Genomic DNA, 22,715 nt, shown 5'->3' on the forward strand with positions numbered 1-22,715 from the left:
TATTTCTCAGCAATGTTTCAGCCAAATGCCTATCATTTGACCTGGGTATTCTGAAGATTTCGAAAGGAGGCATACACAAAGAGTTTAGCTCATTATATTTGCCAAAACAAAAGTTTACTCTAGATACTACATGGACTTTCCATTTTAAGATAAAGATTAATTTCACAAAGTCTCTCTAGAGAGATTGGAAAAATAATTACGTCACAATGACACTGCTTTTTTTGTCAACCAGTATTACATATAGAAGTTTCTGGTCAATTGCAGCAGGTCAGATACTCATCTGAGAAACATCCACTCTTATAAGCAGCTAGCCTACAATTTGACTCAAGTTAGAGGTAGAAATTAAACCATGAATTCTGACACCATTTTTAGTAGGACACAGAGTAGGATCTATATGGGGTACTCATTTTTTCTCGATGGGGAAATAATTCTGTCTCATGAATGGCACAGGATCCCAAAAAATAGCTGATATAGTGCTGAAGGCTGGAGGAGATGACAATCGTATGACTCAGACTCCTTTCACTAATGTTTAGTTCTAGAAGGATGATAATAAGTTTAAAACTTCCCTTAAAACTGTTTAAAGACATGAAATACAGTAACCACCTTCTTCTCCAGATGCAGATTCCCACATAACTAGCTAATAATAGTGTTTTCTTCATCATTTTCCTCCACCCTTAGCCTGGATCTAAGGACACCCCCTGCAAAGCCTACAGAAAAAAGGAAAGGCTCCATGATGCAACACTGAGAACAGCAGGAACCTAGCCCATAATTAAAGGTCTTACATGCTGTGATAACACAGATGAAAAAAACTGACAGAAGAGAGATGTCAGAGCACTGGCCCTTTACAACAGCACCTTCAATCACCAAATCATCTGTTCTGCTCTGGCTAAGCTGCACTCAGATGCACTACTGACTAGATGAAGGAAGTTGAGTATCACCAGCGTGCAAACTATTACCCATATTCTGTCATCTTGTTGCTGTCCAACCCAGAAAAAAAGTCAGCAAGAGAACCAATGTGCAATTTAAATTGCTTATCAAACTCCGATTTGGTTTGCTGGGTTAATAGATAGTTATGAGGATTATATTGCTCTGCCAATTGCATTTGTACCTTGCAGGCAGACAGGGTAAGCAGAGAGCAGAATGAAAAACTCCTATCAGTAACCTCCTTGCAGACTGGAGATGGGGGTGAGTGAAAGATGTGGCCCTTCTCTACCCCTCCAATGAAAACAAAATATATACTGTATGTATATTGTTCAGCCCATGGGGCATGAAACAGAAACTGAAACCAGCAATGCTACACTACCACAGCATGAACCAACTGCCCATGCAGAGAAGATGTTTTTTCTCTCATGGATGCTTGATGGACATGGATTACAGAGTTCTGAAGATGCTGGCTACTGAAATGGATAATTAGTTTTTATTAGCTGTAACGCAGCCACTAAGCACTTTGAACACTTCATGCCAAAACATATCAGAACACATACCTGTCATCATGTTACTGAGCTGAAAACTAGATCCACACAGTAAAAGGCTGAAGGAACTGAATACACAATAAACCTTCACACAGGAATGTGCTACGTCCTTCTGCAACACAGAAAGTGCTGCTGCCCTCACTGCTGAAGCATGAAAGAATATCAATTATATCTAAATCCTTTAGATGTTTCTTATTAAAGAACGAATTCAGTAGGATGTTTATGCCCAGATTCCCTTAACAGAAAGCTGTCACTTTATATGAAAATATGGAAATTCATAGGTCACACGCATGATTAGTTAAACAAGAGAATGATGTACAAGCTTCAGTGAAACAAAGAACGCAGTGATGCCCTTCAAAAGTGAGTCTGAGAAGAGCTGTACCTATCCCAGAGTATTTCTTAATGCAAAGAAGCGCTGGTGGCCCGCAGCCTGTCCCCAGGCTCTCAAGTATTTATGTGTCCACCCTGCCGTGGGTGGCAGGCACCGAGGCACCGCACCTGCCCGGGCTCGGCTCCCTCGGGATTTCTCCCCGGCACCGCGGCGCTGGTCGCCTCCCAACAGGGAAAGTTTAGCCCCACTTAACGACCTCTAAGACCCGTTAAACACACCCAACGTTTGTCCCCTACAAAGGTTTCGGGGTGCCTGGTTTGCCAAAGGCAATTTACGAATTAGTTAAGCTTCGGCAGCCTTGCGGAGTAGAATTGTCTTTTCCGCCCCCATCGCACACGCAACCGCGGCAAATTCATCCCAGCGTCCCAGGCAGCCCACGGACGGACCCGGCTCCGTGCGGGCTGCGGGGCCAGGCTCGGAGCCGAGGGCAGGCTGGGCAGGCGGGGAGGACGAGCTGCCAGCCCGGCGGTGCCCGGCCCCGCAGGCTGAGCCCTGCCCGCGGCGGCCGCGCCGCTTTCCCCGCTCCCCGCCGCTCGCCCCCACTCACCGCCACCGAGCCCGAGGAGGAGGCGACGAAGACGCGGATCACCATCTTCACTCATGAGCCGCGGCCACAGGAGCGCTCGGGACGGGGCAGCGAGGCTGCGAGGAGCCGCTCCCCGGCACGGGACGGGGCCGGGGCCGCCCAGCTCCACCTCGCCGCCGCCCCCGAGCGAGGCCACCGCCCGCAGCAGAGGCACCCCCTGCCCTGCCCTGCCCTGCTCTGCCTGCCCTGCCGCGCAGCCCCGCTCTCTCGGGCGAGCCGGCTCCGGCTCCCGGCTGGCAGGAGGCAGCGATAGCGGCGACAGGCGGGGGTGTGTGGGCGGCGCGCAGGGACCGACGGGCGCTGTAGTTCTCCCCGGGCGGGGACAGCCGTAGCACGGAGCGGGGAGGGAGCCGGGAAGGAGCCTGCTCGCCCCCAGCTGCCGGGGAAACGGGGGCTTGCCGCAGCCTGCCCGCCCCAGCGCCCGGGAGAGGCCGAGAGGGGCTGGTGCCGCCCTCCAGGCGCGCTGCCCGCAGGTCGAGGTGAGCAGCGCCTGAAGCTGCTCCCCCGCCAGGAGCGCTGCTCCTCGCTCCGGCTCACGCTGCTCCTGCTCCTCCTACCCCATGCGGAGCCGCCACATCTGATCCGCTGGGTCCGGTCTGGCACCTTGGTCACCGCTTACTGCGGCAGAGGGGTGGAAAATAACCCGTTCTGGATAGGCAGTCCTGCCAAGGCAAGCAACAGGGACAACGCAGGAGAGGCAGTACAATGGGTGAGAGGGCTCTCCTACGCCATATATCCCAAAGGAGTTAAACTGCGCTGCCCATTTTCACTCTCTGGCACGGATGTAAAGTTCCCAATATTGTCAGCTGTGGAACAGATGTTATTAATCATCAGGATAAGCAGATAACCCCAAATAACCCTTCATCACTCAGCTCATCTGCAAGTGACCAAGGGCAACTCGATCCTCATCAGTTTTTGGGTCTATGAGGATGCAGATTGCCTTTAAATAAAGTCAAGAACCATACAGTTCACAGCCTTTTACATGTTACCACAGTCGTAACCCATCCTCTTACTTCCCTGCATGCAGCCCGATGGTTGCTCATTCCCTCTGACTAAATTTCCCCTTCACACAGTTTCACCCCAGTGATGAAGTGTGCTGTGTCATCCTCCTTTACACCTTTGCATTGCCACTGCCCTCACTGAATTTCCACTGTTCAGACTAAGCACAGACCTCGACTTGCTGCAAAACATATCCTTAAATCTTGTTGTACATTTTAGTATTGATTATTTATTTTGAAATCCTGAATTTCTTGTGGAAAGTACCTAGCAGGAGCCATAAAACTCTCAGTGCTCTCATAGAGCTTGATTTATCTTGTGGGATTCATTGGAGAGCTTTCCACTGATTTCACTGTCCTCTGGACTGGAGCTTAATATCAGGAATAGAAAGTCCTAAAATAGGAATTCAAGTACCAATCTTGCAGAGATGTATGCATTACTTTGCTTTCATGAGAGTGCTTGTTGAAAGAAAAAAAGAGTAAACTTTATTAGAGTGCACTTAGGTACAAAGGTTAAGATTTTCTGGCTTCAGTGCTCCTTTCTTCACTTGAGCATAACTTTTACTATGGGAACCACAAACTGGTGAACAACAAGTGTTTATTGTTTAATTGCTGCTGAATGATCAGGGAAAGCAGCAAAGGAGAAAAACTTTGTTTATGTTGGTTTGTAAGGCAACACCAAGCAACTTGTTAAAATTCTGTGATAGGTGGGTAATTATAAGATTTTGCTGGAAAATTCCCATTACCTTACTCAGTGAATTTCCTTCACACTGCAGGATTATTTCTGACAACAAATTTTACTGTATTTCTCAAAGTTTTTCTTTAAAAAATGGAGGTGCTTATTTCCTACTTATTTCTCTATTTACTCACTACTAGAAAATATTAGGTTTAATATTCTGTTTTGGCCACCATAGTCTTTTGTTTCATTTTATGAAACAAAATAAGGGCAATTCACTGCAGCTGGTTGTACATTATTCACTCACAGCACTAATACATAGCTTTAAACTATAATATTAATAATTTCTGCTCATTAATATATTTCATAAGTACTGCAAAGCACAAAAAACAGATACACTGATTCAAAGGGTGCTGGACATCTTTATCTCACACTAAATAGAAGAAGAGAATGCTCCTACATCTCAGAGACAGCCTTGACACATAACCAGTAACCCAGAGAAAGCATGTGGCAATAGCATTATATGGAAAAAGCATGAGCTGTAAATAAGAAAATTAAGAATTCAAATGGAACTGTAAAAACTGAGGTATTTTTTAAGATTGTTTCCTCTTCGTAGAATAATCCTCTATTTTGTTAGCTCCAAAAGCCACAGATACAGTCTCCTTTCCCGTGTGGAAAACAGACAACTTCCATTTCAGTTCATTTGAAAGTGCTTATAAGCTGCATAAATCCTCAAAAGCTATGGGGGAAAAATGACAGACAAGACACTGCACAATTTTCATTTTTATTGTTTTTAGAGTCTCCCTTTTATTCCTGCAGCCCTTGGGTTGGTAGATTCCAACAGTTTGAACTTCAAAACAGAGTCTGAGCAGCTAAACTCATAGCCAGAATTGATAAACTCAAATGGAGCTAAAGTACCAGAGCTCATTAAGATCTTCCCACTATCACACTTGGCACAGCTTCAGCCAAAGCTTCAGCATCTTTATTCCACACATATTTAGAGAAACCATCAAAGAGTAGGGGGCTCCCTGACCACATTCAGCTTGATAACTAATGCAACAACTTAATTAAAGGATCCTTTCAAACACTCTTTGGAACTGATTTTGAAAAATCTCGGCCTGTATGTCAAAGAATTTTCTTGTATTTCTCAATTTTTAAGTATTTTTATAATATTTTGGCCTAAAAATTTTGTACCTAGGACTTTAAGGTAACAACTTTGATGCAACATGGGAATTGAAAATCCAGACAGCTTTCTCATGTCTCTCTTTTGCCAGTCTTTCCATACACATAGTGAAGATAGTTCATTGTGGAAGTAATCCAGAAAGTTAGGAAAAATAAATGTTACACTGAGAAGCTGAAGATCTTAAAGCTTGTAGAGCAGCATCTTGCTACCAAGCAGAGAATTCTTCCTCTGTGGTGTGTAAAACCTATTGGACATCACCCTGTGATGTTTTGCATTTTCAAGTATTGTACAGGTTAAGACTGGACATCACCCTTTGTCCTGCAGCTGCTGCTGGTAAATGTCCTGAGGCCACGCCTGTAACTCCATTTCTATTGAACAGTTCTGGACACTTGAAGACAAAGTGGTATGAACTTTTAGTTAAGTAGAAGAAATGAAATAAATTAAAAACATTGCTAAAATGATTTATGAGCAGTTTCCCATGTTTACAGGAGGTACAGAAAGACTGGAGTAGACAATGAGAATTTATGGGGGCAGGGGTAGTTTCTGAAGATTTCGTGGTAAGAATGATTCATTGTTATGCCAGACCTTCATGGAAGATTAAACAGAACTTTGCTGCTGCTAAGGTAACAAAGTACACACAAACCCAAGGCTCATGCGTATGTGAAAACAGAAGCATAAAAGTACAACTTTTAACAAAGAACATTCTAGTTATGATAAAAGGTGATTGTATAGTAAGACGCATAGAATAAAGGCATAGAATAAAAATATGGGACAAACAAAATATTATGTTCAGGACTGAAAAAATTACTAAGGTGGCTTTATTTCCACCTGAAAGAAGCAGTCTTTCCAAGGCATTTTAGAAGTTTTCTGGTCCGTGAGTTGTTATTACAAATCAGTTATTTCTCTGGGTTCTGTGAAATATTACTAAGAAACAGTAAAATCTCATAGATTCTGCAACATAGATTCAGTCCACATACTTGAAATTTCTAAAGAGGTCTTTATCACTTTTTAAAAATTCCAAGCATCAAAACATTTGAAAATTACAGATTTAGAATGCCATTAAAAGCTCTGACAGTTCAGATCAATCTTTTTTCGTAGAAATGTGACTGTCATAGTAGGGAGAAGAAAATGAATTTAAAGTGTAGAGAAGACACAGTGCTCCAGCTTCAATGGAGTATCATCAGCTGCTCTTGCACTGCAGAACACCAGAGAAAGATAACTGCAAGGCTCTAAACCATACAAAATGGCCAAGATAATGTAATGTAAGTACAGGACTGTTTCATTTGTTGAGTAATGGCACTCAGTGTGGTGGCTGAGAGCTGTCTTGGCCAGACACAGCTTGAAAGCACATGAGATAATGCTGCTTGGAGCCCAACTCTCTGCATACATCCTAGAAGCCACTGTATTTTTAAGGTATCATTTTGTTCACAGAAGTAACCTCCAGGGCACACTTTCTCCATTGTGCTTAAATGTGCTGCAGCTGTGGGCTGTGCATACTCTTATGAATCCTCCTCTACGTGCACAACAGGTCAAGCAGCTCCTAGTCAGGATCACTCTATCCTTTGCAAAATTTTTTTGATGTTTTATCCATCATTGATGTTTCTCAATCACAAATTCAGTTTCATCCAAGTCTGTTCTTTCCAGAACCTTCACTGTGGCCAGAAGTTTACTTTCAGAGCATTTCTCAGTTTTTCCCACAGTCAGATTTTAGAGATAACATCCCAAGATAGAGCTCTTTCTCTTTTGACTTGAATTGCTCTGAAGCTATGATGAAGCACATGTGTTAAAGTAGGTTCTTGGGAAGAGACAGAGCTGGAACAATTTTGAGAAAGTTATTGATTCTTGCATTTACAAATCTGTGGCATGTTGGGGAGAGCAGAGATATACACCTGTTCTTAATTTCAGAATTATTTCTGTACCATCTCTTTATAACTGACAGAAGAAAATAAACCCAAACAAACAAACAAACAAATTTTTTAAAATTCCAGAGATCTTAAGTAAACCTTCCTTCATGCCATTAAATCTAAATGTACTTAGATAATTACAAAGCTGTATGAGTCCATTCTTCTTAGGGTCTGCTCTTTAGCTGAAGTCACAATCTGCTGCTCTTTATTTAAAACGTGACTAATTTTAGAATCTGTGGCTGCTTTGATTCCCTCCATGAATTCCTAATACTAAGAAATTTGAAAAGAAAAACATTTTCCTGTGAAGTTCCATATCTGATCTAGGTCAGTCATCTGACTTGTTCAGTCAACTGGACCTGGAGATTAAAACATCTTTCATGTTCTGTATAAATTAGCCATCATTCCTTAAGCTTCCAGCTACATTGTGTAAGGAGTTCTAGAGTTCATTTTCTGCTTGTGTCTTTAATGATCCACTGTTACTGAAGGTGGTGGCTCTGACTGAGGAGCAGGAATTCAGGCAGGTTTCAGTCAGTGTCAAGCCTTCTACTTTATCTACACTTTAGCACAAGATACTGCCAGCAAATCAAGCCAAACAATGTCAAGTCCAGTAGGTTTGCATTTATATTTCTGCTGATTTGAACAACATTTAGTAATCTACATTACTGCAGAGGGATGAAAGCCCCCACAAATCTCATTTCCCCATCTGCCATTCCAATGAAACCTAAATTAGCAAGTACTCAAGATGTGAAGTGCACTCAAAGAACAGCCATGGAGCCTTACATTCCTGCCAGCCCTTTCCGGGACGGATCTTCTGCCAAGCCCTCGGAAAAACAATCTACCACCACATCCATTTTGGCTTTTTTTCAGCAGTTTTCCCATATCTGTTCAGTTCCACTCTGACAAGACACTTTAGAAGACTGATTTCTTGCAGGATGCAGAAGTGGGTCAGCAATAATATTTACACATACAAGGACAAAAAGAGTAATCTTGCAGAGAATAAGGAGCAGTTGAGTACGTGAATTTTGGCAATTTGCCTAAAGAGTATGCACTAAATGAACTAAGAATAGTTATTATTTTTATCATATTTAGGAGTTTTTTAGATGTTTCACAGAACAGAGAGGTGGGAAAGCATCTCAAATGTGATGTAAATTTGAGGATAAGGATTATGTGTGCTTTGCATTTCAACCATGGGTTCAACCCCACAGATGGAGGCCACTCTCCCACTGAGGGGACACAAGACTGTACTCAGTTGCAAGTTTGAGACGATCTTTAGGAACCATCAGAAGAAATCTTTGGCCCACCTTTAATCCTCACCTCAGAGGCCAAATGTGTCCCCATGTGCAGCATGGGTGGCCAGTAGTGGTCTGCTGGCCCCTACCCTGTCTCAGGTGTAGCCCATCTCCCTGCAGAAGGTGACACAGAGCTGACAGAGCCCTTCCCCACAGACAGGAGGCACAAGCAGCATGAATTTAACTCCATGGAAGCGGTGCAGACAACTGCAGCCAACATGCTGGCATTCTTCTGGACCCAGGGAGTGATGCCCTGACATTGGGCATTGTTGGCCTCTTGGGCAGGGGCCAAGGAGAGTGAAAGAGTGGAGAAATCACAGGGGTTGTTTCCCAAACTGGAGAGGGGATGACCCACTCTGGAGAGGGGACTAGCAAGTGGAGCTGAAGCTGGTATAGGGAGAAGGCAGCAAAGGAGAGAGTGGCAGCAGTAGTTAGGCCTGTGCTGCAGACAGGCTGTATTGACCTACATGGGGAGTGACTGCAATGTCATGGGCAGTTTGAACCAAGATGACCCTTTACTGCCTGGGCAGAAGCTGAAGAGATGTGGACTCAGAGCAGGAGCACACAGAATGGTAACCAGGTGCCTGGCCTGGCACCATCAGGTTAACATAGATACAACCTGTGTAACCAATACACTGAACAAAGGAACATGTAGGAGGCAATGTAAGCCAAACAAAAAGACAGTCAAATAAATGAGAAACCAAACAGTGTGTCAGGTCAGAAATCATTCATGTCATTCCATGCATCACCTTACAAGTCTCAACCCAAACTGTTTTGAACTAAACACAGACCTGCCTGTCAAAGCAGATGTATATTTTTTATTCTTTGGTAGGGTAACCTTGAAAAATTTTCTAATATTCCTTTTAGATTTTTAGAATAAAGTGGTTACATTATGCATTTCCATGTCTTGTGTTCCGCACAGTTTTCCCTGATCAGATCTTTGGTGCAGCTGCTACTCTGTCTCAGAGCTACCTGAGATTTATTTTGCCCTGCTATAAATGTACTGGGGAGATAGTGGTTGGAAAGTAGTATTTTCCATAGGGGGCTAATCAACCTGCAACTGTTGTTCAGTTGTAAAATGTAAAATGGTGAAAATGCTAAGTGGAATTTTTATGCCTTCCCAAAAGTCAGCTACAAAACTCAGTACTGTTACCCTGGCCACATTTGATCTTACCATCTCTTCTTTGCAGAAAAAGAATGACATTCTTTGCATCCATGTATTTCCACTGGGAGAACTGCTGGTTGGCACTTTAAGTATGTATGACTTTTGTCAGTGAAGGCTTGGCCTAGGCCGGCTTCCAGACTTGTCAGAGCATGAATTGCATGGTAAAAACAAAAAGCTTATACAGCCCCATTTGTTTGGGTTTTTTTACTTAACTAGAAAAGGATGATGAAAGACACACAACTGGTCTTCATAGGAAATCTGTAAAACAAGCATAGCTTGATCAAAATGAGAAGCTAGGAGAGGCTAGCAAAATTAATCTTGCCGCAATAAATATTTTTTCAATTCATCAGAACCATCTTCTCAAAATACACTTTCTATTTCACTAAGCAACAGACATCATGCAGCCAGCAGGGTCAAGTCTGCTGTTCTGCTAATGGCATGGTAAGCATGTCAAAGCTGCCACTGATTTTTTCTAAATGCAGCTAGACTGAACAAAAATTACTTTCAGAATAGCAGATATAAAATAACTAATGAAGGTATGGCCAAGCAACTATGTTGCTAAACCTATTTTGACAGCATACCTGTCTCAGTCATAACCTATTTTAGTCATGGTCAGCATAGGCTGCTCTTAGATAACTCCTGAAAAAGAAGCTACAGTATTTTAAAGACTTTACTTGTCTAAATTTTCTTTTTTGTATACAGGAAGTTGTCTTTTGATCACAATTTGTCCACAAATGGACAAATATGATATAACAGCTCTATCAGGCCCTACTTGTGTGAATATTTGAGATGTCTACTTTCAATAGGTAAACCCCCTCCACCCCAGCCAGTCCTATTTAAAACAACAGGAGACAACTTCGACTCAATACTAACTTTTTAATGATGATAACTAAAGTTTAGGAAAGTCTGAGAAATATTGAACTCAACACAATTGTGTCATAATTGGATGCAGTGTTTTTCAGTGGAATCTAGATAATAGAACATGCAATAGACCCATTCTCAGACTTTTTGACTACATAATAGGCTGCCCTGGAGGCCAGTGTGGGGGGTTCCTCCTCACATCAGCGGTTCAAAGACTAACAAGGGTTCAGCAAAGACCTCATGGGAGACTTGACAGAAGGGAAAAATATTGTTTCAAATACCCACAGAGCCAGTTCAAATCTTTCATTTCAAATCCCCATTGAATCACTAAAGTCTGCAGCTGCAGTCCTTATTCCCATTGAGCAGACCTCATTCAGACAAGTAATATTCAGTTATAATGGGACTATCTGCATGAAAGACAGATACTCCACAATATGGGTTGCAGATTCAGGCAGGGAGACAACTGTGAATCATCACAAAAGCAATAGCAGATTTCTCTTTAGAATGTGACTGGCAAGGGCCTTACAAACCTTCTATTCCATGACCCAGTGGTGAGACACTGGCGTAGAGCAATTGGGCTTGGTTCTGATTTTAGCTGCCAACCTAGGCAGAAAATCAGAGAATCATATGTATCCTGCATATCTTCTTGAAAGCAACTTCTGAGAGACAGTCTCTCTTGCAAATATTCTTTTAGGATCTTTCAATTTTGTCACTTTCTACAATGTAGCCATTAAGCATGACAAGCAGTAAATAAATGTTAAACATAGTGTTCATACCTCCAGACATCTCCATCTTACTCAGATTCAGCTTTATCTGTGGTATCTTCACACTGTCTCCATGTTGCTGCCATTTCCAAAGCTGGGCTGCATCACCTCTTATTCTGGAATTGCATGAGAATGAGAATGATTTTTAAGGGACTAGGATATTACCAAGATCATGTCTGAAGATAGAGTTTCTCTCACAGGCTGGAATTCATGTATTAAGAATAAACCCTTTACGTATTCAGAGCAAATTTCTCATGAGACTGATCAAAAACAGTGCTGTGAGCTTCCTTGGGAACTAAGGGCTATTTATATTTCTTGGTACAAGTTACACTAACAAATAAAACCAAGTAACTGGGTTATAATATTTCTCCTATGTCTGGAACTTGCTGAATTCCAACAGAGATAGAAACCTTTGTCAGTGAAGCAAATATTTTTTTGTCTGTCACATGGAAATTCATGTCTTGTTTTAATATGGGAAATGAAAGACTGTTTCCAAATGGGTTTAGTGCCATAGAGCTTGTTCTTGCATAGAAGCATCTCTCTTATCTACAGAATATTAGTATGGACTTACTAAATTTAAGTTACATCTGCCTAGATAATATATTTTATGATGTTTATATTCTTAAGGAGTTCAGAAGACTAAAGGAGGAAAAAAACAACAAAAAAGCAACCCTGCATACAGTCTTAATCTCATCTCCCAACTCTGTTTCCTTCTGTGACCTTAGAGTTTTTTGCTGTATTGATTTGTAGCATTTCCTAAAATATTTCCTAACCTTTAGTTGTTTTCTAAAGGTTTTGCTGTCTTCTTGCCTCTTTTTTTTTGGAAATAAAAAAAGATTTGTTTTAGTAATAATGAATGATTCATTGCCCCTGAAGATCATTCAGGGACACCATTCATAGTTAATTATTAAAATGCTGTAATAAAACATGAAATGTTTGAAAGTCAACAGTGATGCCTCTGAAGATAGATCTTTGACAGAAATTGCTGACAGCATCGGAAACTCTCCCTCTATAAATATATATACACAACCATAATAATTTTGCTCCTTTTTTTTTTTCCTTTTGCCTTCTCTTCCTTGCAGGCACCTTTTGTATGTGCAGTTTCAGGTCAATATTCTAGCAAGATGGTAGTTTGTCTATTAATTTATTATTTTTCTCTCTTCATTTAAACTTTTACTCGTTTTTAGCCTGCAGTGATTATTTGCATGGAATGAAATTGTCTTCAAAGTCTATATTTAGCCTGATATATCGGATTAGAAATGTAAGCCAATCATCCAATGAGGTTAATTTTAAATCCTGTGGAAATTGTACCACTCTATTCAGTTTTCTCAGCACTGGCACCCAACTTGTGTGAGGTCATATGACCTTTAACTCCAATGTCGAATGTAATTTTCCACCAAAAGGAGTACATGCAATACCCTTAAAATAGTAATTTTAGAATTTATAAGGAGAAAAAACATGAGCAACAGCCTTTTTTTAAGTTGATGAACGAAGGGCTCTGATTGTGTTTTAAAATATGCAAAGAATGAACAGAAATGTCAAGAGTAAAAAGCAGAAACTTGTACTCATTCTACTTTTTCTACCACAAGGAGTATTCACCAGTTCTTAGTTCAGGGTCACACACCAATATTGGTAGACCTGCATTTTAGCCAGTGCTGTATTTATTCTATTTAGTCAACATTAATATCACTTAATACTATTTTGAAGTTCTACATCTGCCTTAACTGCTGCTTTCCAGCTCAGTTTGTGCCCCTTCTGCCCCTCCAAAAAAGCAAACATTTTGGAGTTTTTTTTTTAATAATTCTGCGGTTTTATCGGCAGTGACTGTCTAGGGATGACTATCACATTCATCCTCTCCATCAAACCTATTTATATCTATTGGTTAAAATCCAGCTTGTGATCACTGAGCTGCAGATGGAGCTCCCTGAACAGCCAAGGAGTGCATGCATCCATGCCAGGAACACTTGGAGTCACTGTGGAGAAAGGGCTGAGAGGATCTGTCATTACACAGTCTTTATCCCATCAGCCTCAGAGAGGTGGCAAAAAAAGGCAAAGATTGCTACCTTATCTAAGTATTAGTGTCAGGACTTTCAGCAGGCCTCAGGAGTTTTTTTTCAAGGAAAAAATCATGAAATTTACATGTAATTAAAGACAATATAGGGAGTAGATGTGATGTCCAACTTCCAATGAACGATTAACAAAATATTAAATAGATGTACTTTTAAAGTACAGAAAATGCAGGGTAGGAGTTCTTTCTAAAACATACTTTTCCAGCAGCCTGTTAAATGAGATCAAGGCAGTTCTAACCTATAAATTTCTGGATGATCTGCGACAGGGATATTTTTGTTTTCTAGGGCATGGGCTCGCTTGAATATTTCATTCTTCAAAGTACATGAACAGGACTTGAAGAAAGGGTTTTAGAAAAGATTAATGACTGTCAGAATATTCTCCTTTAAGCCATTAGCCATGGAGGAGGGTCCTACCCCTGTGCAGAGCTGCACTGGTTTCAGAAGGGCTGCACTCCAGGTGGACATCAGGGTGTCTCCTCATGGAGCACTGCAGAATTAGGCTAAACTGAACATATTTAATATGATCTCAGAGAGTTAAGCTCCTTATCACTGTGTGACAGATAATGCATTATACAGCTGAGTGGCTAATAGATTAAACATAGAAAGGCTGATGGCAGGGCATTTTCACTTCCTTTGGCTTACATTCTCTCCCAAGGAACAACACTGTGAATTTGGAAGGTGCAGGAATTATTCTCAGCTTTCTCAGTTTCTCCTGAAAACCTGCTTAAAAATATGTATAAAGTAAATTCTGTCCTCTGTATGTGAAAAACTGAACAATCCTTAAAGTCACCATGTTTCATAAATCTTGGTATGAATGGATCCTAAACAGGAATAAGGAATTAGTAATTAGCTAAATGTCTTATTACAGGAAATCAGTCAGACCTTAAGAACTCTTTAGTTCAGTTCTTAAATTTCAGTTTCAAAAAGAGGTTTCAATCTACAAAAGTAAAAAGGAAATAATGAAAAGATGTCTGTATTTAGTTGTACTGGTGTGTATAAGCCACTGATGATCCCTATCCAGAACACAGCCTGAGAAGGATCAGGATTTCACATTGGTAACTATTGTCATAAATCAGATTAACGGAATGAATGAGCTAACAGCACTTGCATGAAAATAAAAAAATATTTTAATTTTCTGAATTTATATTTTAGGAAACTGTGTTTATATACTCAAACTATTTCAGAACTGTAACTCTGTCTCCTTCCCTGTGAAAATGTGACCACAGCCAGTGCCATGGTGTTCATGGTTCAGCTAGCATTCTCCACAATGATCCCTGTGCATGCTTTAGGAGGCAGCATAGGCCAGGGCACACTGTTGGAAACAGCAACACAATTTCAGAAACACTGAATTACAGACTAACACAGTTTGAAGGCACTTCTGGAGGCCATCAGTAAAACAAGCTGCTCAAAGAAGGGGCAACGATGTTGGGTTGCCTGGGGCTGCATCCAGTTAAAGTCTTAACATCCCCAAAGCTGAAGATGCCAAAGCTTTTCTGGGCATCCTTCTTCAGTGTTTAACCACCCTCATGGTGAATATTTTTCTCCTAGCATCTGGTCAGAATTCCCCATGTTGCAATGTGCATTCAGCTGCCTCTTATCCTTCCACCTCGGGAAGAGTGTGGATAAATCTCCCCCACTCTGTCCCAGCAGGTAACAGCAGACAGCACTAAGTTCTCCCTGAAGCATCTCTTTGCAGGCTGAGCAAAGCCAGCAGCCTCAGCCTCCCCTTGAATATCCTGTGTTCCAGCTCCTCACTGGCTTGGTGGTCATTTATAGGATTCAGTCCAGGTTTTTAAATGTTTTTCTTGTACTGGAGATCCCAAGGCACATTGCTGAGTTATGTTCATCACTAGGATCCCAGGGTTTTTTCTAGGGAGCTGCATCCTGGCCCGTACTTGCCTCTCATGGCGTTCCTCAGTCCCCAGGGGTGACAGTGGGGACTGCAGAGTCCCACTGGCTGAGGCGCAGGGCCTGCAGAGCCAGCAGGGCCGGGCTGGGGTGACAATGGGTCAGCCCAGACCTGCGGTCACCGGGCTGCTCCACAGCCACGGTGCCCCCTGTGCGTGAGCCGAGGTCCCATCGGCAGGGCAGTGCCCTTGGCACCAGACACGCAGGTGAAAGCAGCCGCCGATGGCAAGGCTGGCCCCGGCTACACCCCCTCCACAGCTCTTTGGAGATCGCTCTTGTCTGCACAGGCACGGAACCAACTCCCAGCCCAAGAGCCAAACCTCAGGAACGGGAATAAACACCCAAAGCCCCAACAAACTCCATCCCTCGGTCAGCTCAGAAATAAAGACATTAACCAATACTGGCTCCAGCTTCCATCCTTGAGGGATGCCTCTGGTTACTAGCAAACCCTTGTGAAAAAAGACAATTGCATGAAAGGAAGAAGGACAAATTTAAAGGCGGGACGACGCTGTTTCTAGCCCCTCATGGCCTTTCAGGGCCGCTTTCATTCGCTGCCTCCGCCGGTGCTGAAGCCCCATCTAGAGCACGGCCGCGCTATTGCGGCCGCCGCCCCGCCGGGAGCGGGCACCGCTGCTCCGGGACGGCAGCCAGGGCCAGCGGCAAAAACCTTCCGTGCCTCTAGGGAAGGGGAGAAGGGTTGAGAAACCGAAGGCAAAATGGCTTGCTCGGCAATCCCGTGCTGCTGCTGTCAGGGCCTCTTGGCAATGGCACCGCGGTAATTTGAATTTCAGACCTTGTATAGAAAAAGTTAATGTTGAAGCACCTTTTTCAGGCAATAAATATAATCACTTGGGTAACTACAGGCGGCTTTAGCTAGCAAGTGTCATCAAGCAAACGAAGAGAAATGCTGATATGGGATACTAATGAAGGAATTAACGGATTACGGGTTTATTAACGTCAGTCCACACAATTTCCCAGGACCTCAGACTGCCAAAAAAATTTCATACTGTTTTAATGAGATTAAGCATTAGACTGATAATGAAGATTGTGGCTGAAATAGTGTCTTTGCCAAATATTTGACATAATCTTGCATTAAAAACCAACTATAAACAAAATCAATGTAGCATATTACATGTTAATTTTTAAAACCGGTTAAAAACTAGGTCATAAAAATACACTATAGCTGAAGCGTTTTCATGTCAAGAGATTGCATATTTTTCAAACTTATGGAAGAATCTTTTAGGTATGAATTTTTTTCCCTACATTTATCAATGCCCTTGAGGAGAGCTGCGTCACTGTACATAAAATTTGCAATATGACACCCAAATTGCTGCTAATGTGAAAAACAATAAAAGTAACAGCTCTGTTGTACAGACTGACTGATCAAGTGTTGAGATAAAAACATTGTCCAGTTTTGTTGATTCAGATGTTATCACAAATGCAAGCTCATGAACCTGAAAACCAAAACCAGGACCAAATATCTAGATCTGGGACTGAGTCCTAAAATGGAATAGGGCATGCCAAAAGAAGCTCATAAGAAGAAAAGGGGTTAATCAACAGCAGTTGACTGTTGATGCTACAATAAAAGTCCTGATCAAAACATACAGACATGAGATACACATACATGAGAATTTAAATAACACGCTCTCTTAGTAGGACCAGTGTCATCAGCTCCAGCATTCTTTCTCCACAATATGTATTCTGGCACTGCAGAATCACAAAATGTCTGATGTCCCAGATTGTCTGAGCCAATACCCACCAGCTCAGGCAGGGTCAGCTAGGGCAGGTTGTTCAGGACTGTGTCCAGTCACATTTTAGATCATCTCCAAGGATGGAGATTCCTCAACCTCCCTGGGCAAACTTCTTGTCTTTCATCACCTGCACAAGTAACAAGTCTTTTCTTATGCTTAAATGGAACTTCCCGTATTTCAAAGTGTCTCCATTGCTTCTTGTCCTGCCATTGGGCATTGCTGAGGAGCACCTGATTCCTTTGCCTTTACTCCCCTCATCAGGTATTTACAGCCTCTCATACATCAGATGCCTCAATCCCTTCGTGGTCCTTCACTCTACCCACTCCAGTGTATCCATGCCTCAATTCCACCGGGGTGCCCAGAACTGGTCCCAGCACTCCCAAAATGTGCCACCAGTGCTGAGCAGAGGGGAGGGTCCCTTCCCTCATCAGCTGACAGCACTCCCCCTCACAGGCCCAGGTGGCACTGGTTGCAAGAGTGCACCACTGGCTTGTGTTAATGTTCACACCTCGCACATGATGTATCCCAGCACAACCTTACCTACAGTTCAACCAGTCTGTACCTAATTATCTCCCTGGCACAGCTTCCCAGCTTTCCTCGTCAACGTCGATGCTGTTCCACGTTGGATGTGACCTTCAAGGTGGGATCCACTTAAAACCGTGAGGTAAGTTAATTTCAGCATCCTGCCCTGAGAACCCCTCCAGCCTGCTTAGCCACAATTATTCACCAAGGGACAGGTAGTCAGTGTCAAGTAGGTCACACAAGTTGTACTTTCAGAGCATTGAGGACACAACCCACCAGCTCTGGCAGACATTGTTAAGGTAATTTATTATATCAAATTCCCACTTCCCTGGAAGGGCAGCTACAGTCACAAGTAAAGATGAGTTTGACTCAGAAAAACAGAAGACCTGAGATACAGGCACTCACCCCCTCCTTTAGGCTCTCATATGAGCAGGCATATTTTATGTTTAAGGGGCATTAAAACTGGACTCAAACATAAAATAACTTAAAACTCCTACATCTCTCCCATTCAATTCATCTGAGTAGAAGCACTTCCTTCCACTACTAAAAAATGTGCATTTTCTTCCTTGGAACTAGTTCCACCTTCTTACTACTAAGGTTTATTGTGCCTTTCTACTCTGGACTAAAAGTCCTCTACCAAGAGGAACAATACAGCTCACCATCAAACAATCTCTCAACCTTTATTAGTATTGAATCTTTTTTTGAGTATCTCTCTGTAGGGGGATAGAACATAAGTAAATAAAGATGGAATAGGAAGTAATCTTATCCCCTAAAGAGTTGCAGCTGGGTTAATTATTGAAGATTAGGAGCAGGCCTGACTTTAACAGGCCACAGCTGTAGCTGGTAATAAGAAAAGTGTTATAAAAGAGTGGATTGATTGGCTGAGGGGAACTGCAGTCAGTCAGCTACTGCAAGAAGAAGGAAGAGTCAGTGCCTCGGGGAGCTGCCTATGAGAAGCATCAAGGAGGTACAAAGCTCTTGCAATACGGAACCTTTGCCATGTAATGACAATAGAACTCTTGCAATATAATGACAACATCTCTCCCTGTAACTCAGGGGTCCCTGAGTTTTATGGACCCCTGGTGATTCTTGAGATGTGTTTGTGAAGCCTTTGTAGTTATTCAACACCTTTCTCCAAGTGTGAGCACCACAAACACCTACCTTAGTTCAACTGACAGGTTTTACTTGTGGCACAGAAAGATATGATGCCACTTTTCTCTCCAAACTGTTATCTCCAGGCAATATCCAGGGAACTGGACTAAATCTCCAATGATCAACACTTCTTATTGGGTTTTTTTTTTGTTACTTTAATCACATGGTGACCAGAAAAAGATTAGGCAAGTTAGAGTAAAGCCTATTTCACCCTCTTTGTTTGGATGGACATATCTCCTTTTTTTATTGATGGCATGAGTTGTCAGAGGACTAGGCCCTCAAACCTAGCATTTTTGTAAACATCCCTAGGGCAGTCCTTCAATCTCTCTGAGCAGACCCAGGATTTTTCTTTGACTGTATGAAACATCCCTCCTCTGCAGTCCACGTTAGTTTGGTCACTGTCCTTGCTTTTCTGACAGCTACACAGTGACTGATCTCATCAGTTACTAGGTGTTAGAAGAGGATTGACAGTTTTGGTTATAAAACAGAAGGGATAAAAACATCCAGAAAGCAGTCTTCATCAATCTAAGCATCCTTGAAGCACAATATGGAACAGTATGAAGGCACAACATGAATAGTATAATATTCTACCATTTGGGAAGGGAGGAACTTCAAATCCTAAGAGAAACAGGATGTTCACAGAATCATAGACTATCCTGAGTTGGAAGGGGCCCACAAGGATGACTGAAGCCAGTGTTATTTAGTACTAATAAGGAGAATTCCTGTAAGTTGATAAATACATTGCAAGAGTTTATGCACTACAATTTGTAAAGGCTCAAATGCATCCTACGCAGGATTTTAACAAATCAAGGATATGAAGTCCAAAATGCTGTCACCAAGCTGCTGTCCTACTCAGTGGTGCCCCAAGTGCCCAAGGCACATGTTTGGCTCAGAGGCATCTAAACCTTCACAGTGATGAGCAGCTCTGATCATCTCTCATGGATAATTTCAGTCTGCCTACACAAACAAATCTGACTTAGGGCACATCCAAAAATCCAATCTCCCAAGTTTCAATTCTCTCCTATGAATGGGTTCCAATCCCTACCTCCTTCTTGCCCAGAGTACATGATACACAAGACTGTGGGCTGAGATGCTGGCACATCTTCCTCATGGGAAGCATTCCATTTTGGATTAAAAAAAAAAAAAGAAAATTTGATTACATGATTAGTTGTCTAGAAATGGTGTGAGTTGTTCAGATCTCTTTCTGGGTTTAACACTACTAATCAAGGTGTGTCTATGTTCTGAATAAAGATTTTTTTTTAGAGGGGACAATTTTTCTGTGTAACTGGAGCAATAAAACTGTTTTCAAAGCAGTTCACATTGAACACTCAGCCATTTATTTTGATATAACATCCATTCTTTTTGCTGGTATCAAAGATGCATTTGACCTCATTGCTATACAACATGAAGTATATCACAAAACTGTATAGACCCAGAAAAAAATTCATTTTCTATCCTAGCAATAAAAATTAATTTTAAAGCCAAAGGACATAGATATTCAGATATACATTGCTTATGATTAAAGAGTTTTTCAAAATTATTTGTTCTCTGTTTTTTTTTCTTTTTTTGTCAGAAACAAATGTACATATTGGGAATATGAAACTGCAGATTATGAAAAATCAGCAGAAACAAGTCCACAGATGTCATGTTTTTCCTCCAAAAAGTGGTTTTCTGGAAAAATTTACTAAAACCTTCAAAGAACAAATGCAGCACCTAACACAAAATTGCCAGATCCTGAATAGTACGTGTGAAATTTTCCTCCCAGTAGCACATCTTCTGGAGAAAGATGTCGTTAACTGAAATATCTCCTTCAAATAATATCTTTTTCCTAATCAAACATTCAATATTTGTTTGCTCAGCATCTTCTCCACCTTCTCAGGCTTTACTGGGCTTTTTTATAATTTAAATTGCTCATAAAACACTTGTTGCTAGACCACTGGCGATAATTACCTTGTTTTAATTTGTGTCTCTGCTAAAACACACCTATATTCACAACATAAGCAGTTAAAGCTTTGCATTATAGTAACAGAGTACCTTATTTTATTATATGGAACTGTTCACTCATCACATTGTAAATTGTATTTCTGTGATTCACAAGCAATCACTTTATGTATTTACTTAGTATCTCTCCACAAGGCAGCCATGAGCTCAAAACCCAAGCAGGTTTACTAACACAAAGAATTCTGATAAATTTGTAAAACCTCTGAAATCAACTAGTGCTGTGAAGTATACATAAATGTTTCTTTCATTGCACTCTATCTGCTCTTTAATATTTCAATATTTCACAGCCTTGGAAATTTGTATTGTTAAAAACAAATCACCATGAGCAATGCCCAACGTGCTTCTTTTATACATCCTCAAGTTCAGCTGAGTTCATGGAAGCCCTTTCTCTGGTGCCTATCAGCGACACAAAAGGTGTGTCAGGAGTGCTGAAACAGCTCCAATACGACCACAGTCAGAGAATGCTCAAGAAAATCCTCTTGAGGGGGTTGAAAGAAGTCATAGCATGAGAAGTGACACCAAAGGACATTCTTTCAAACAGTTATAATGCTAAGCTGTCAAAAGGTGAGCTGTCACTTCTCAGCCGATGACTCGGGAGCACTTGTAAAAAGAAGGAGTGGAGAGGTCTGGGGTCACATCAGAGCCCAGGATGTGGCAGGGAAGTTCAGAAACAGATCCTGGGCTTCTGATTTCTAAAGATAGATAACTATGAAGTAAGAAAAACAGTGAGTCTTCAACAAAATAACAACTTATTTTGAAACATGTATCAAAAAGTACAAGGAGATCATGAATATGTACAAAGTCAAAACATACTAATATTTATTTGCATTACACTTTGAAATATTTTGATTATGTGACTGCAGACAGCTGAGAGTAATGGGAATGATATGCTTATAATCAATGTATGGTTGTACTCAAGACAATATTCCAAAACATATTAAGGAAAAAGCCTTCACCACAACCGTGAATAGGTCCATATTCATGCCATAATACAGAGATCTCAGTCATCTCATAGGAAACCTCTATGGCAGTGGAGAGAGGGGGTGATTTCCAGCAGGCAACTCCCACTGCCAGCAGTGTTCTGCATGTCCAACAAGTTAATTCCTGCAGTGCCAAAGCCCAGCAGAGCATCTGGGATGGCCACGACCTTCATTGTCTCCCCAGTAAATTCAAGGACTCATAACAGCGGGGGCATTTGCTTGCTCCCTGCCCAGCCACAGCTGAGAGGGAGTTTTGGAGCCCAGGTGGGATGGCCAACATGGACTGAGAGGGCAAGGACAACACAGGGCAAAATCATCTTTGAAGCCACTGTGGTCTTCAGTGGCTGCTAAACCAGGAAGACAAATGAGAGAAGCAACATGGACAGAATTTTGTGTGCTTGTAAAAAAAGGTATCCTAATACGAGTGCCTACTCCAAGGCTAGTAGAATTCACAAATGCTCTAGGTCTGGTCAAGTTCAATAAAACCTTGCAAATCCATGTACTGGAATAGCCCAATTTATTGAAGAAACTCAAAACTAAGTGGGGGACAACCAGAACACACTAACTGGACGGCATTAAGATATATACAAAAAGCACTAACTAGAGGGTCCGAATACATACCATAAATTCACTATCTACTGAGTCCTCATATATATAATAAATGAATTACTTACAGGGTATTATTAAATATAGTAAGAGCACTAATTAAAGCATACTGATATATATCATAAATACACTAAATATAAAAGGTTAATATATAGAAAGTCTGTCACAGGGCCCAACGTGCACATCTCTGTGGCACAAGATACCCTTGAAAACCTGTGGATCAACAGTTGTTCTATGCTGGCGTGGTCTTCCTGTGGACATCCAGACTGCTCAAGGAGGTTGGGTGCTACAGCCACCTGGAAGCCGGAGGGCAAGCTGATCTCCATAGGAAAGCTCTCATTGCCGATGACAAAGTGGTGAAGCTGTTTTATCTCCAGTGAGCAGCGGAGGGACTTCAGGATAGCCATCACTCGCTGCCCAAAATCACTCCTGCCCCACCC

The 22,715-nt window shown here is 41.8% G+C and overlaps 1 protein-coding gene across 1 annotated transcript in view; it reads right to left on the bottom strand.

Annotated features, from left to right (window-relative positions):
- The window catches only part of SH3BGRL2 (SH3 domain binding glutamate rich protein like 2), a 39,448-nt gene extending 36,837 nt beyond the window's left edge, over positions 1-2,611 (bottom strand). The window contains exon 1 of the mRNA XM_059467806.1: positions 2,411-2,611. Coding sequence (XP_059323789.1) covers positions 2,411-2,455 — 45 coding nt within the window. The 5' untranslated portion in view covers positions 2,456-2,611. The remainder of the gene's footprint in view (positions 1-2,410) is intronic.
- Positions 2,612-22,715: the final 20,104 nt, after the last annotated feature.

The sequence above is a fragment of the Ammospiza nelsoni genome, chromosome 3 (genome assembly GCF_027579445.1).
Source record: "Ammospiza nelsoni isolate bAmmNel1 chromosome 3, bAmmNel1.pri, whole genome shotgun sequence".
Classification (NCBI taxonomy): Eukaryota; Metazoa; Chordata; class Aves; order Passeriformes; family Passerellidae; genus Ammospiza; species Ammospiza nelsoni.